Source organism: Brachionichthys hirsutus, chromosome 3, assembly GCF_040956055.1.
Source record: "Brachionichthys hirsutus isolate HB-005 chromosome 3, CSIRO-AGI_Bhir_v1, whole genome shotgun sequence".
NCBI classification, from domain to species: Eukaryota; Metazoa; Chordata; class Actinopteri; order Lophiiformes; family Brachionichthyidae; genus Brachionichthys; species Brachionichthys hirsutus.
The window spans coordinates 7,443,387-7,459,312 of NC_090899.1; the positions used below are offsets into that span (position 1 = coordinate 7,443,387).

The 15,926-nt window shown below is 42.2% G+C and overlaps 3 protein-coding genes across 3 annotated transcripts; all 3 read right to left on the reverse strand.

Moving 5' to 3' along the window:
• Positions 1-4,113: 4,113 nt before the first annotated feature.
• On the reverse strand, positions 4,114-5,251 carry hoxa9b (homeobox A9b). Its single transcript, XM_068759202.1, has 2 exons — positions 4,726-5,251; positions 4,114-4,352 (listed from the first exon to the last, which is right to left on the reverse strand). The coding sequence occupies exons 1-2, from the start codon at positions 5,249-5,251 to the stop codon at positions 4,114-4,116; spliced, it is 765 nt and encodes a 254-aa protein (XP_068615303.1).
• A 1,703-nt stretch (positions 5,252-6,954) lies between these two features.
• Positions 6,955-8,925, reverse strand: hoxa10b (homeobox A10b). The gene is made up of 2 exons (XM_068756922.1): positions 8,175-8,925; positions 6,955-7,596 (listed from the first exon to the last, which is right to left on the reverse strand). Exons 1-2 carry the CDS (start codon positions 8,908-8,910, stop codon positions 7,322-7,324), a joined length of 1,011 nt encoding a protein of 336 aa, XP_068613023.1. The 5' UTR covers positions 8,911-8,925; the 3' UTR covers positions 6,955-7,321.
• Positions 8,926-12,092: 3,167 nt separating this feature from the next.
• Positions 12,093-14,574, reverse strand: hoxa11b (homeobox A11b). The gene is made up of 2 exons (XM_068757024.1): positions 13,962-14,574; positions 12,093-13,000 (listed from the first exon to the last, which is right to left on the reverse strand). Exons 1-2 carry the CDS (start codon positions 14,572-14,574, stop codon positions 12,771-12,773), a joined length of 843 nt encoding a protein of 280 aa, XP_068613125.1. The 3' UTR covers positions 12,093-12,770.
• Between the last annotated feature and the right edge of the window lie 1,352 nt (positions 14,575-15,926).

The following is a 15,926-nucleotide window of genomic DNA, read 5'->3' on the forward strand; positions in this document are numbered from 1 at the left end:
CAGAACAGATGAATGGCTGTGGTGGGTGGGGAGCGGAGCAGCTTTTACGCAGGACCAATTGTTCGCTGAGGTGAGTGGGTGCTGCTGGCATTCAGCAGAAATCCCATTTCGTCTCTCCTACTTTCTCTTCAAATCACATCTCTTTTTTTGTCTTTTCTTTTTATTTCTTTTTTCCTTTTTCAGGAAAAATTATTTTCATCGCACTATTTGTAAATGTTTGTTTGATTGCGTGGATCTGTCAATTAAGTCGAAATTTTCTTGTTAGGGCTGAATGCAGAACACCAAAGATCTATAAGGAACAATATCCTAATTTAACTTCTTTTGTTTATACAACTGGCTGATAAATAAATAGATTTCGCTTTAAATTTTACCAATTCCATTTGTGCGCGGGTCATTGCCAAGTATTTATGATATTTTTATGTTTTATTTTATTCCATAAAGTTACATTTGGTTTATGTTAACATCATCCACTTGAACGAATTTATGTCCGTGCAGTTCATGCCCGAAGCTGCAGGGACACAAGCCGCCATGTTTTCCTGCATGCTTATTTTGAACGAATGCTGACCGGAGCTGGTGTCTGGATGTACAGTGAGCAGGACCTGCACGGTACCCGTCTGTTCGAGACAACGGGGGGACATCTGGGAGGCGAGCAGGACAAACCAGAGATCACTGACCGAATTCATCAGACGAATTGTTCCTTTAAAAACTGTATATAATCATCACATTGACAGTGTCTGTGTTGTATTAACTGTAATTTAATTAAGCCGAGTGTAAAAAAATATATATATACCAAATGTGCATCTGTTTTTGATTAAAGATGACAAATTGTTCTTTAATGTGAAATGTATTGAGGTGCAGTATCACGTTTACGCATTACTGTTTTTGTACACATGACCGTATTGAAAACTGAAATTATAGTTGATGAAAGGATTAAAATTCTACATAAGATGTGTTCATTGTATGTTATTTTTGTCACATATCTGAATTACATTATTTTTCTATCTGTGCGAAGAAAAAATGCAGCGGTGAACTACATCTGGAAAACGCATTCAGCCTGGGGTGTGTGAGTGTGTGTGTGTGTGTGTGTGTGTGTGTGTGTGTGTGTGTGTGTGTGTGTGTGTGTGTGTGTGTGTGTGTGTGTGTGTGTCCTGGAAACAAAGTAGTGTTCATGGCAAGATTTTCACATTACAGTCTTATTTATTGAGCCCCCTGGATTCATGAAAGATTTGACAGATACTTCAGGCGCGTTAAAGAGCCGCAAATCAGGATGTTTTGTGCGTCTGCCTTCTCATGAATATGGTGACTATACTAAAAATAACTGTGACATATGGGCAATGTGTTTTTGTGCCTCCCAGACAAGGAAAGAGGACAAAATCATGAAAAAATGTGTGATCTAAGAATAAAGGAACAGTATCAAGACAGGCACGCCACCTCTAAGAGCCCAGCAGTCTGTATATCACCTCTCCGACTCTTTGATGCAATTATCCTTGAGTCAGTCGTCCTGAAGCTCAAAGCAAAACGTGAGCTGAATTAAAGAATCATAAAGGCACCATTTCCTTTAGAAAAATTAAATTTGTCTGAGATCTAAAGTTCGGCGCGTTACTTTATTTGCAAAACATTTAGCCCTATTCAATAACACACAGATAAAATAACGCATCACAGGCCAGAACAACAACAACAACAACTCTTGGCAGTGTGGATAAAGGGTGAAACACGCGTGTTCTCATGACTTCAGTCCTACAGATTTCACTCCTCTGTCGGTGATGGTGTCACACGGTTTGATCTATTGAGGTCAGAGGTCACAAGCAACATCCAAACAGCTTTCTGTTTTTCTACAGCACAAGCTCCTCAAAAGCTGTGTTCTTGAAAGTTAGCGGAATATATGCACAGCACTGGTCTCGAGTGACTGACACTGTACAATATCTTGATTGGGAAAAATGGAACACCAAGTGCCTTTTCAGTTTTCCTGCAGAGGACCAAAAGAATGGGCTGCACGTGGATGGCCTTTGCAGGAGAGGGGGGTGAAAACGGATGGGGTTGAAGTGGGCGATGGAGAGGGAAACCATGGATGGAAGGTTTGAGGAATCTCTCACTTTGTATGGCCTCCAGTTCAGTGCTTGGTTGGGCTCCAGTGAGATCAAATCCCAAGTGATGCTATATGTGCCACTGAAATACGCGTGTGACAAACTATGTTCTGTTTTTGTTCCCCTTTGAAGCTGCGCTAAATGCATCAAAGGTGCTTCACGTTAAATATCACTCTAATTAAAAACCGGAACATCGTTTAATTAAAAGTGATAATTAAAGAGCAGTCCGCGGCATACATGACGAGGAAATTAAAGACTATTTCGCAGCAGGACTGGATCATTTACCGCGACAAGTCGATAACTAATGAGCTCATGGTGTGTCCCTAAACGCATCACCATGGAGTAAACGTCGTTCTCCGGACGAACCGCTGCCTCCACCTGCTGGCGGCCACAGCGCAGCAGCGCCCTCAGCGCGGAGCGCCGACAGGCAAAGGGACGCTGCTTGAAGTTTAGTTTTTACATGAATATTTAGCTGTTTTTTGAACTGCTTACCGGATACGGAAATATGCGTTATATGCTTATTTCTGTGTGGATCAATTGGTTGTGTCGATATTTGTCCTGAGAGAAAACAACAAGCGTCTGTGCAAAGCGACGGCCTAATTGATGGTATAGACGGTCATAAAGTAATTAGAAGTTTTAAGGCAGACTCATCTGCAGTCCTGCTCATTTCCCCTCTCAGTGTGTGTGTGTGTGTGTCGCATGGGGGGAGGGGGGCGTGTTTCAGTTCTAAAAAAACAATTTCGCATATTTGACTGTTTGCCTGAGGCTCAATAGAAATGCTGCTTGACTACTGTCGCAGTCTCTACATGTTTTCACACCTTATAAACAGCTGAGGCTGTGATTTTGGTTTATTGCAGAGGGCATCGAGTTTCCTTTGCAGGCGGTTCAAAGGCCGAAAATTTAATACCAACAAGCTGAACATACTAAATTTCAGACCGTAATTAAGCGCAAACTAATACAGCCTGAAAGCCAAATGCATAAAAGGTGTTTCGATATTGGATTTATTTACTTAACTTGTATATATATATATATATATATACTTTATGGTTGTTAGGTCGTTGTAAGTTGTTCCATGCAGCAGATTTAATTTCTGCTTTAATGGAAGAATCCCAGGATATCCAAAGACAGTTCATCAATTGCGGCCATTGTTGTCTTTTTATTTGTTAAATAAAGATTCCTTGACGTTAGCAAAAAAAGAAAAACACTAGCTGTGTCACAATCAAACAAAATCCATGTAGACCATATTTATACACAAACATAAATAAAAAATATAAATATATAATAACAATAACAAATAAATAGCCTTTTGTAAAACGGGGGAAAATAAATATAGTGTTAATATTAAAGACACAATTCATGCAGGGTTGACAAAAGCATTTCGGCGAATAAACAAATCTGGAGGTTTTCTGTGAATGGTTGCAAAGCAGAAGCCGTAGTAATTTTTCATTTGTCTTTTTGCCTGAACTAAAAAATAAAATAGAAAAACAGATTCTTCAATTCAAGTCATTCTCAAAAATGTAAAACAAGAGTCTTTACATTTCAAGATGAGTAGATCAATTAATTATATCAGTGTTGGCATTTTATTAATTTGTACTACGCGTGTCTGTTAGAATATTATAACAAGACTATCTTTTAAGACGCTATAGTCTTTGTTTTGACGAAACCAGGAACGACGCGGTATTTTCAGAGTCAGTAAAACCTGGCTCGAAACCTTAAATAGGCGTCTGTAGTTCACGAAGCAATAACTCAAACAATGCAGATAGGCAGCTGAAAGACACTCGAGTCATCCACGATCTTTACATGCAAATAACAAATTCATGTGTTGTAACTATTTCTGTGCGTAAAATATAACACGCCTAAATTCTGACGAGACACTTTGTCCTCTTACAGCTATGTTATCAACACATTCAGCATTGTTTTAACGACACAAACTTTACAACGATATTCGTAACAGGTCAGGAATATTAAGGACAAGCCCCCAACCCCCCCACCAACCCTCCAACATTCCCCCTATAGGTCCAAAAACAAGTCAACTGTCTCTCCGTCGGTCTTTGTTTTCTTTCTTCATCTTCATCCTGCGGTTCTGAAACCAGATTTTCACTTGTCTTTCGGTCAAACTCAGAAGTCTCGCTACTTCATATCTACGATCCCGGGGGAGGTACATGTTAAATAGAAATTCCTTTTCCAGTTCGAGGATTTGATGCTTAGTATACGGACAACGCTTTTTTCTGGTGGGCTTAGCATGAAGCCAGTTGGACGATGGGTTATCTGAAAACAGGGGGGGGGGGGGGGTCAAAACCAGGAGATAGAAGAGTTAGATAGACTAAAATTTAGACTTATGCTATTGACTTTACAGTTTGCTGAGGAGATGCTTGTTTGTTAACAGAATCATTTCGGTTCATTCTGCACGGATTTGAGGAGCGATGGCAACAAATTCAGATCTCATGCCTTTGAAAATGTTCTACAATTATGCAATGAAGTGCAACAATCACTTCCAAGAAGAAACACATTTCAAATAAATAGGGATTATTATTATTGAGCTGCTTCCTATATCCGCTATGTTTTATGCTCATTTTTGCACTAAACCAAACCCATTAAAACCATTCTCGTCCAGAGTAAAATATAAAACTGCTTCGCTTACTTGCATCTATCTCCCTCATCTCCTCTGCTGGCCGAGCCTCTTCAGTGGCTTTGGACGTAGATGTGGTTTCGGAGCGAATCTCAGCGAGAGAAGCTTCGTTTCCTATTTCAGACAGAAAAGGAGGTGCGCGCGTCTCCAAAGTTGTGCATTCGGCACTCCCGATCAGTGGCTCGGGTTTTATCTCGTAATGCATAGGAGTCGATGGTAATCCTGTTAAACACAGAGACGCGGAGACGGGATCCAACGCCCAAGAGCGCGTAAACATGCCGTCGCTCTCCCCGCTTGTGTAATGGTGATGTATGTAGGTCGGAGTGGCTGTGGTCGGAGGGTGGGCCGGTACGGAACTCCAAGATCCACCAAAAATAGAAGATTTCGCCTGCAAAGGGCAAGACTCGTGTCCGCCATATTCGGTAAGCATCGGCTGCTCCACCCCTGCAGCTGATGCGTACCTCGGTGCCAGATGATCTTCCTCCTGCTCTGGAAGAACAGGCGGCTCAAGATAATAACTTGTTCCCAACGTCGACATTGCACGCCTCCAAAATGAAAAGAAAAGAAAGGTAAAATAAAAATATTAGTAGCACGTTAACGACCTGAAATGTTTCGGGGGGGGAGGAACGGATTCATTGCATGTAAAGTGCTGCTATCCTGCGCCAGCGGTGGGCTCAATGCGTCCAGCAAGTTGAACCTTGCCCAAGACAGGATAGGGCGCCCCAAACACGTGACCGTGGGACAGAACAATAAATAATAAATCAGCCTGCTCCTCAAGTAAATGGCCACCATTTTCCCCACCATGTTTTCAAGCCCTGCGCTTTCACTGGAAAATATTGCTTTTTATAAGCAATAAACGTTCTGAGTTCTACAAAGAAATCTTGTATTGTATAACTCAGAGGGGGACAATGTATTCACTGGAGAAATCTCCAAACAACCCATTGGTTCATTCATTCATATTCATAAAACTACTAATACTATTTATGGGATTAATTATTCTCCAAAGTAAAATATTTATTTAATGACTTCTATAAAGTCATTAAATATTAACACTCAATGTTTGTGGCTCGTATATATGAACTATTCTCAAGTCTTCTTTATAAATATAAAACAAGCAGATATATTTAAAGTATCAGTGGCGATTGCGAAATCAAAACATTCAGAGAAACTTTCAAATGTCTGCAGGATTGTGCGTAACTGAAGGCAACCTTAAAACGGAAAGTGGGGGTGAGGTTATTTGGGTGCAATATAACAGTCCTTTTATCAGGGGCAATTTGGTTGTTTTTCTTCAGGTTACAGCCTGGCTGTCTAAGCTAAATATCACCAATAAACCTCAGGCCTTTGTGCCGCATCCGGCATTTCCTTCGGCGAGGAAACCGGCAGACTGCAATGATCATAACCGAGGCCTTGTCTGTGCTTCCCTTATCTTGCGGACATTCCCCAAGTCTTCAACATCTTCATTTCCTGCTATTTAGAATCAAGCAATCCTTTGCAGAGACTATATTGTTTATTAGAATATAAATTAGAGAAATAACATCAAGAGAAACCTTTACGCAAAACAGTAAAACACTTTATTGTAGTTTTTTTTAAAATAATAGAAAATAAATAATACATCTTGTTTTAAGCACTGAAGCCAGATTATAAATACCAGCATTTCGCAGTGACTCGCTTCTCACGATGCGACGAGTTTTACTGAGGTAATCAAGGCAGTTTCGTGTTGTGGGAGAAAGAATGAAGCCCAACAACATGAGACTACCTAAACCACTCACCAGCCCGCTCTCCTCTTCATAGCTAATGTGTTTGTAACGTGTTCAAGTGGCATGTGTGTAACATTTCAGAACATCAGCCTGTGAGATCTTTAGAAATCCAAAGCTGCGCAAAAGACGCTCATGGATTTACTCTTGTGATGTTTGCGCTCATTTGTTTTTGCAACATTTTGTAACTGTAATCATCCATCAACTACTTTACTCGGTCATTATAAATGAGGTTATAACTACGTTATAGTCGAGTTTTTTGGTTTTTGTAACACAAATATTCTTCTTCTCAAAGTGTGACGTCTGGCGTCAAGGACAAAATCAACGAGGTGTGAACATCCGCCATGCAGACATACAGAAGCATCAGCCTCCGGACTGTATGAACAAGAAGAAGCAGATTTATTCACTGTGCGGCTCTGATGCCTTCCCAAATGAAATACGAAGTCTACCTTTGCATGGATGCAGGTTTTATTCATTTAACCAGCAAAATGTGCAAATATTCACCAGAACTCGGTTCTTTAACTGCGTAACTGCAGCACAAGTATCCAAAGGATCAGCATGCAGGCTCCGATGGTTTACTCAGATTGAATAGCCTATACAACAAGCCTGAAAGCTCACATTCATTCGGAACATTCAATACAGTGGTTCAACGTTACAAATGGAGCCATTTCCAAATACATTATCCACGACAAAAACGTGAAACTCAGGAATCAATAAGTTAGCAGTATAGGTTTTTTTTTTTCCATGGACATTTTCACAGTTGGGTGGGAGTGGGGTGAGGGGGGCGGGGGGGGGGGCGCTCTGCAAGGTGCCCTTGCCATGGATTGAGGAGGGCGCCTTGGACGCAGACAGTCTCACGAGTAATTGAAGTTGCTGGAGAGCTCTCGGATCCTGTTCTCCCGGCTCATTTTTTTCAGTTTCATCCTCCTGTTTTGGAACCAGATTTTGACTTGCCTGTCAGTGAGGTGCACACTGCGGCTGATCTCCAGACGACGCTCCCTTGTCAAGTACATGTTGAAGAGAAACTCCTTCTCCAGCTCCAGAGTCTGGTGCTTGGTGTAAGGGCAGCGCTTCTTTCGGCCACTCTTCGCTGTCAGCCAGTTCGCCGTACTTTCCTTTTTCCCATTTCCTATACGATGAAAATTAGAGTTAATGTAGGCAACAGGTGATTAGAAAATTATAAAATGTGGTATACATTTTTAATTGCATTCTTACTGCACGATCACAGGTGTGAAGCCGCAAAGTGTGTGTGCGTTCTGTCTTTTCCTTGAGTTGTATTACATTTTACGCGCAAACACGCGGCAAGCTGAGATCCAGTAATAGTTTTAACTAACCTCAACAGCATTAGTGTTATACACATGGGCCTCCCTGGATTTCCGAGTTAAGCTAATACTGAAAGCTATAATTAATACCAACCCAGGAGTGATTTAGTTTATTGAAACGATCAGAATCTTGTTGCTGAAAGAAATAGCGCAGATGATTGACTCTAATTGGCTCAGTCATCTTCTCTTTCTGCTCATGCCTGTTTAACCTGTAAATAAACTCGTACCTGGGAGTGTCTGACCGTTGACCTAAATTGTAATACTCTTTTTTTTTTTTAACCTTGAGCGTTACTCCATCTGTACTGTACATTAGAAAAACAAACGCGCACGTCCTCTTTGCCCTCTGCTATTTTTTTGTCTATATATGTGCGTGCCGACTGTTCACCTTTGCCAGTCTTTTCTTGACATTCCTCTGTGCATGTCTCAGCGAGCTCGGGGGAAGACGCGCTTTCCGTGGAGAGGCGGTTATCTTCCTCCCTGGTCGGGGCGCAGGCTGCGGGGACTGCAGACGCCTCCTCGTGGCTCTCCCTTCGCAGCTCCTGCTCAGCGGAGGCAGGCTGCGGATGGGATTGCCGGCTGTCCAAACGCGTGGGTCGTTGCAGGGTAAAGTGGTTCGCGTTTGGCGTTTGGGCGTCATGGTAAAGCCTGGAGGACGCGTAAGTCTGAGACAGGCGGAAGTAGCCAGGGACCGGCAGGCTGCTGCCGGTCACCGGGCACGGCGCAGTCGAGTAGGAAGCGTCATCTACAGTTGATCCTTTCGGACATTTGTCTGACTCGTAAAGGCAGTACGCGCTCTCCTCTTTTATACTCGGCGAGAATGAACACTGAGCCATATGCTGCGCGCTGGGCTGATCCACTCGGCAGGAGCGCGACGTTTCCAGCCACGTATCCATCCCTTGAACATACGAAGCCGAAGAAGGGATCACGTTCTGGGCGGCGTTCGGTTCGTTGCGCTTACCGATCCCTGGGAAACACGAGCTGCCGGATAGTCCATACGAGTATTCCGACGGTGGCGGTAAATAGACCCCGTTACTCTGGTAATATGGACCACTGTCGGCTCTGACGTTAATTAACGAGTCCACGAAAAAAGAATTTCCAACTTGATTGTTGGGGCATGTCATCGTCGTGGCGTAATTTGACGGAGGATGGAGATAGCCCTTTCTGGCTGACATTTCTTGTGCAAAACATTGCTGAATAATTACTGATACTTACGCTTCTCACTGTAGCCTGCAGCCAATTAAAACACCGGGCGACCACAGACTCCTCCCACAGCCCTGCTGCGTCGTATATTTTGTTTTAAGATAAGTAAAAAAAAAGAAAATTAAGAGGGGGAAAGTGGTGCATCAGATGGGTTTTTTTTTGTTTTTTTGTTTTTTTAAGTTCGAATCTTTCATAAACCTGCAGCCGCAAAGCTGCGTTTTCAGTTTTAACAATAACCCCTGTTTGGCTGTCTAACAATTATTCACAATGCATATAGCTTTATGGCCACTTTTACAGCACTGTAAAAATGAAGGGTTCTAGAGGTGCCTCTGAGAAGCATCAAAAATCTAAAAGGTCCTGCGTGACTGTTTGAGGGGGAGACTTTTCATTCTTCTTTTTCTGCTTCGACACAGACTGAGCAAGAATCGAAACGGACTGCACTGTTTTGGCCACATGCGTGGACAAGCCAGCGTCCCAAAGCTTCCTCCACAGCCCTCGAGTTTGTTTGACTGTGGTGTGAATTTGTTTGAGTGCTTGATGTGTTCGCGTGTAGACACCGTTTCCTGCAAATGTTCTGTCGAGTGTTTGGGGAGGTGACACGCAGGCACGTTGAATTTAAGATGAATAACTCCCTAGAACGCCACCCATTCTTAATATTTGCTTTTCATAATAGATTAGGGACTGTTTGTTTCGAAATAAGGAATTAAAATTAGTTGATCGGTTTAAGATACAAATAGGATTTTTTTCCCTCGCCTTTATTCGAAAATATAATAACATTACTGTAATTTAAATTTGGGATCTATTTGAATTTATTTGAATTACACTCGCCAAATAAATACTGTTTAAAAGTAAAAACATTTTAAAGCACATTAAAGATATTTTCTGATAGTTTTTGTCCTTTTCGTGATATTTTTGAGACAGCATTCCCACGAGTAAAAAAGGATCAAATGTAAACACCTACAAAAATACACACAGCAGCAATTTAGGGAAGTTCGTGAATAGCTTCAAGGGCATCCGATATCTAATTATAGCCTTCCAGTTTAAATTTAAATGAACAAGATTAACGACCTGACTTGGCTCATTTCACATTTTCGTTATGCAAATAAAATTATCGGATATTTATGTGGATCGCGTTACCAGAGCAACAACTTCCTACAAAACATAAATTGTTTCAGACTCACTAAAATTGTCCGGACTCCTAAAATAGTTAAAATAAAATAAACTCAGGAATGCATCAACACTTCCGTCCATAAACGGGTTTATAACACAGGCCTACAGAGTTAGAATGTCTCTAAAGGTAAGTTTATATTGAAATATAACATCGGCCACGTCCATTCTCCATAACTTTACAGTTTATGTACAGCCATTTTAAATGGCGTCAGTCTGCTCCTCCACTGAGTGATAATAATCATTTATCCTATTTGATATTTGCTGTTATGATTCAGAATCCTGAGTGGGCAAGCTGTTCCTATATTATTAAAATCAAACTTTTAAATCCTCCGAATGAATCCTTGAAAGAAATGCGTGAGAAGTGGTGAAAATTCTGACTGCTTTGAGTCAAACTATGTGCGTGTGTGAGCCGCTGTCTGTCAGCGCGCACGGACCGGCACTCACAATGACACGCAGGAAACACTCGTGTTACAACGAGCTGCATCTGAATGACAAAAAGAATGATTACTTCTTATTTATTTGTTTCTGCTTCATAATAGCTGTCATATAGATACATGTATACTTAAACTTATAATTAAGTTTTTACTCTGGATGCAGAACAAAAGTTAGAGCCACAATTTTTTTAATGCCTTGTGATCATATTTCTCACGGCGCATTAGTCACTCCTGCAGGCCAAACGACACCCGAGAACTCCAATTAAATTTGATGCTCAAAGAAACAAGTGTCTTTCTTGAAGCTACAATTTACTGTTGGAAATGTTACGCCTCCGCTGATCACGAGATGCATTTTGGGTGGAAAAACACACCTTGTTAGTATATAGGTCAGATATTCAGACTAAAATAAATCGGAATAAACTATTTAAAAGTAAAAGGGAAAATAGACCCATTGTCTCAAATCACATTAATAATCCCTGAGGAGAACAAAGTGCCTACCTGAAATCCTTGGTCGATGACGTATTTCACAGCGGCGACTTCTTTTATATCTAAATTCTCGGCAATGACATTGATCCTTGAGCAGCGCCACCCAGTGGGCGGATTCAGCAGGCGGAGGTTGCAGCGCGGCAGAGGCGGCAGAACATTCCTCCCAAGGTAAGATGCTGAAACGAATGACCCCGGGAAGGTCCGAGCACCGAAGCTTTCAATGGTCCCCGCCGTTGGTTTTCAAGCCCTTAGAGTCACAGTTAATAACCTTGGTCTCAGACGCTTTATTGCACTCCTCTCCAAATGCTCCAGACGAATCCGCGTTTTATGGCCAAGTTACTGGAGCAACTGGGAGGATGTTCAACAATCAAAGCGGCATTCCTGGGGAGCCTCTCAGGATGTACGGAATAAGGAAGGCATCGGGGCCCTTATTGGATTATGGCGGGCCATTCAAGTTGTTTTCAAGGCCTGGTGGTCGATAAAAAGCCACCTGAAGCGCAGTGTTTTACGCACGTATTCCGTATATACTGCATGTCTTTTGCAGGTTGACATAAATTCCTTTATTTTCTAATGGCAGTTTTTTTAGTGTCTAACGTATGAAGGGTATTTGGATCAAACCGCACCAGACAATAAACAAATGTTTAGGAGCGCGTGACGGCGTTCTGGAGCGATCTTCTGATTTACTCTAATGATGCCGTGCTCATGGGCCAAAGGTATGAAATTTGGGCTCAGGATTAAAAATTGTCTTTCAACAACTGATTTAATGAGAGCATACAAATACATTATTTCCAAAGGGCAGCCCATAATGTCTCTGGATGCAAATTGGCCACAAGTGGATGCAAGTTCTAAATCGTTTGAGTAAGCGCGCATGTTTGCGTAAAGGTTAGACCTAATGAAGTAAATGAACCCATTGTTTGATATCAAATAGTGCAGGTCATAGTGGACCACATGCACGTCACGCATCCGAACGATGCACGTGCTTGCGGATTAAACAAAAATACGGTGTTGTGTTTCATTTGGGGTTTTTGTTCTTTTATTAGCGAATAGTCTTCGACAATAATCCAACATTCCGGTGAAGAGCTCAACAAAACGCTCGTCCAGAGGGTCCGACGCGGATGTTACACATCATGAAAATCAGTATTAAGTGCGTTTGGTATCAGAGTGTTCTCTGACACTGGTCAGGGATTTTTTTACATCAGGAAGTCTGATTTTCATTGCAATATATACTACAAAAAAAACCGTTTCCTGTTGCTGTGAAGTATTTGAACAATTAGGTATAAAAAAAAATAGAAAAAGAAAAAGGACACACCAGCATTGAATTAATGGCAGCATTTCTGGTCACAAATGTTTCTGTGCTTGTGTGAATCTGGGTTTTAAAAAAAAATACACATTTCAGGGAAAAGTTAGGACAAATATTCGAAATGCAACACGTGAGTATGAAAAAGAACCCAAAGGGGATTCCTACACATCTGCTTTACGCAACCACTTTAAAAAATAAAAATAGATGATTATCCTGTCGATCAAGCAAATAACAAGCCAATAATAATAATAATAATAATAATAATAGAGCCAAATACGCTTCGTGAAAAAATAATGTAAGGTGAAATCTGTCTCAAAAAACTCAATCCCGTCATGAAGTCAAGCTGGGGTGGGGTGGTGGGGGGGCTTTGTTGTGAGTCTTTGTTCAGCCTTTACAGCAGGGGGTTTGTGTAGTACTGTAAACGGTCTCTGTTGAGCTTCTTCTCCTTCATCCTCCTGTTCTGAAACCAGATTTTGACCTGGCGATCAGTCAGATTGAGCATCCGTGAGAGATGCAGACGCTTCTCTTTGTTGATGTAAACGCTGAAAAAGAACTCCCTCTCCAGTTCCCTGATTTGATACTTGGAGTACGGGCATCTCTTTTTGCGCGTCCTCTGGCCACCTGAAAGATGAATAAGGCTAAGGTCACCGTGAGATATTATAACACTCATCGCTGCGACATGAAACCATTTGTCTGCTGCCTGCTGTAAGAAGCAGCGGTGGTGGTGGTCCAGAGCAGGAGTTTGGAGTTCAAGTGTTTCCCTCCTCTCAGGCCTGCAAGGACCGACATTTAAACACAGAGACTGGACTTGATAGTGCGTGTTGGGCATGAAACACTGCATGTCGGAAGTAGTGAAAACTTATACTGAAGTGTGTAAAACCATACTGGTTTAAGAGTGAGGGTGGGCGCTAACTAAACAGTCATGAGTATCATATATCTGATACGCTTGTGTTGTCCGCGCGTTTGATTTCATTGTGCGTAAAGGGCCGCTGTTTTACTGTCGTCGTGCAGGCAAATATCAGGAAAAGCAGATGTTAAATTAAATCCTCGCAAATCCAGTCAATGTGTTCACATTTATCTTAAATAGGGCGCAGAGTTTGAACGTATAACACTAGACCGAATTCAGATTTAAATCACTGCAGGAATTATAAATACAATCAACTTCAAAAAAAGAAAAATAGTATAATTTATAATGAGCGCACTGTGTATATATAATATATGCATAGTAAATCATACTTTAGCAAATTTATGTGTGTGGGGGATTTTGAAAATATCACAAACATGTTCATTTTTATCTTGAAGTATATCTTCTAGAATGGTTCGATTTATCAATCAAGTGTATCAAACTATTGCAAAGACATTTCAGTTGAGATACTGTTTAAAATATTGAACGACAAGCTTAACGCCAAAGTCCTCACGGCCAATTCCAATCCCAAGCAAAGCACGTGATCTTGCCGTTTATAACATTTCGTTACAGGGTAAATCGGCAGGGCCTCCATAAACCTGCGTGCTTATAAAACAGCATATAAAACGCTTTAAGAGCAGCGCGTTGGGCAGATTGTTCCTCCTCGACCTTACTCACTGCTGCTTCTGCTCCGCTTCTCCTCGCTGTGGCCGGAGGACGACTTGGGGCTGAAGCTCTCCGCAGTGTCCGAGCCCGGGTGCGCCGGCGCGGGGCTCGCTTTGGCGGCGTGTTTGTCCGGGTCCGCGTCCGCTGCCTGTGCTGTCAACGTTGTGCTGTTCTCCGAGCTCCCGTACGCAGTGTCGAAGAACTGATCGAACGCCTGCGGCAGGACGCCGTTCCTGCCGACGCTGCCGCCGTAGAAGCCGGACGCGGTGTTGGAGGAGCCGGGGTGCGTCGCGCTGGAGCTGCTTTTCAGGAGAATCTCCCCCCCGCGCGAGGTCGGGTTCGTCCAGCCGTCCCTGTGCACGATGTCCTCGGCGTAGCAGTGTGACAGGCCGCCCCTGCTGTGGTGCCATTTACTGGAAGTATCGATCCCATAGTCTCTGAAAGCCACGTCTCGCACGGACGGAACCTGTGGACGCGCGGAGGACTGGTACGGGTATGTCATGGGGCAAGAGGACTGGCTCTGGGTTAAATAATGAGGGAGACCCGAGAAGTCGGTCCCGGAGACGTAATAAGTGCAGCTTGGTAAATACATATTGGAGCCAGAGATGTGCTCATCAAAATCCATATTCTGCTGCTGCAAACGTCTCATAATAATCCCGCCATCGTTCCTCTGCGGCGCTGCGCTCCAGCCACTTTGAGGCAAGACTGGAGCAGAAATCCTTAGACGTACAAGCTGACGTGGGGATCCATGTCTATCCATTCCTGAGGGCCAAAGCCATGTGACCACTGGCACAAAATGACAGATAGCCTACGCCTCAACGTGCAGGTTACACGAGTTCATGCTTTTATAAAGTAGGGAAGAAATCTGAGGGAGATTTACATCGACGTGAATTTGGGCTACTTTGAAAGAGCTGAATATTTGAAACATGGGTTCTCTCAGTTTGTATAGTTGTATACTTCAATCCGGACTCTCATCGTTAAACACTTTACAAGGTAGAATAAAGTGTAAAGTTGCTTAACCTCATTATTTTTCACCTTTAATTAGGTTTTCTTCTTAAAGTTAATTTCACCTTTACCTTATAACCCCCAGTGCGGACGCGCGTTAAATGTTTTGGAGATGACATTTAGATTTCGCACGCATAACGTTTACTGCTTTGTGCCACAAATAACATTTTATAGGCCAAACTGGAGAACTTGTTAAGTTTCATATACTGAGCTCTTACACCTACCGCACATTTGTTGATTTGATGTTCTAGATTCGTTTGTCACTGCGAGCCAAGTGCATGGATTCGTTGTCCCAATATATAAATGCAACTTCTGGTTATATATAATCTATAGCCCACAAGTGAGGGCGCGATGCCAGTCATGCTGCGCTCTGCAGGGATCAGTCTCGCGTGGGAGCAGGAGACTCAAAGGACAATGGACTGTACAGATCCTTTTGCTGCATGGATCATTTGCCCGAGTCAGCATTTTGGGGATCATTACAAATGAAACCTTCAAGGGACAATCTTTTTGAAAACTGCAAACACTTCTTTCTTGCAGACCTAAATGTGACCATATGTGCTTTTAATTGCATGCTGCTTTCGTCGTCATCTGAGCGTAAACGTTTGCTTTTAATTATCCCATGTGTTTGGGACCGAACCACCAAAAACCCATAAAGATTATCATTGTGTACAAAAATAAAAATGTTGTGATGACCATTAGACGAGGACCAGATTCATCTTCTTGAAGAAGTTCATGTGAGGGAATCGGACACGCAACTAAGGATATAATATGAATAAAACATGCAGGTTTGGATATTAATAAAGGCTCCGTTCTTTTCCTTTGGACACGGGCCATTTTCATTTGTCATCACTATGGTCACGTGTCAAAACTCACTAATCTTGCTATTAAAACAATTTTAATTTGGTCCAAATTGACGTTTTATTCATCAAAACAGTAGCTGACTGTGTAATATTTATTCTGCTTGAGGTTAAT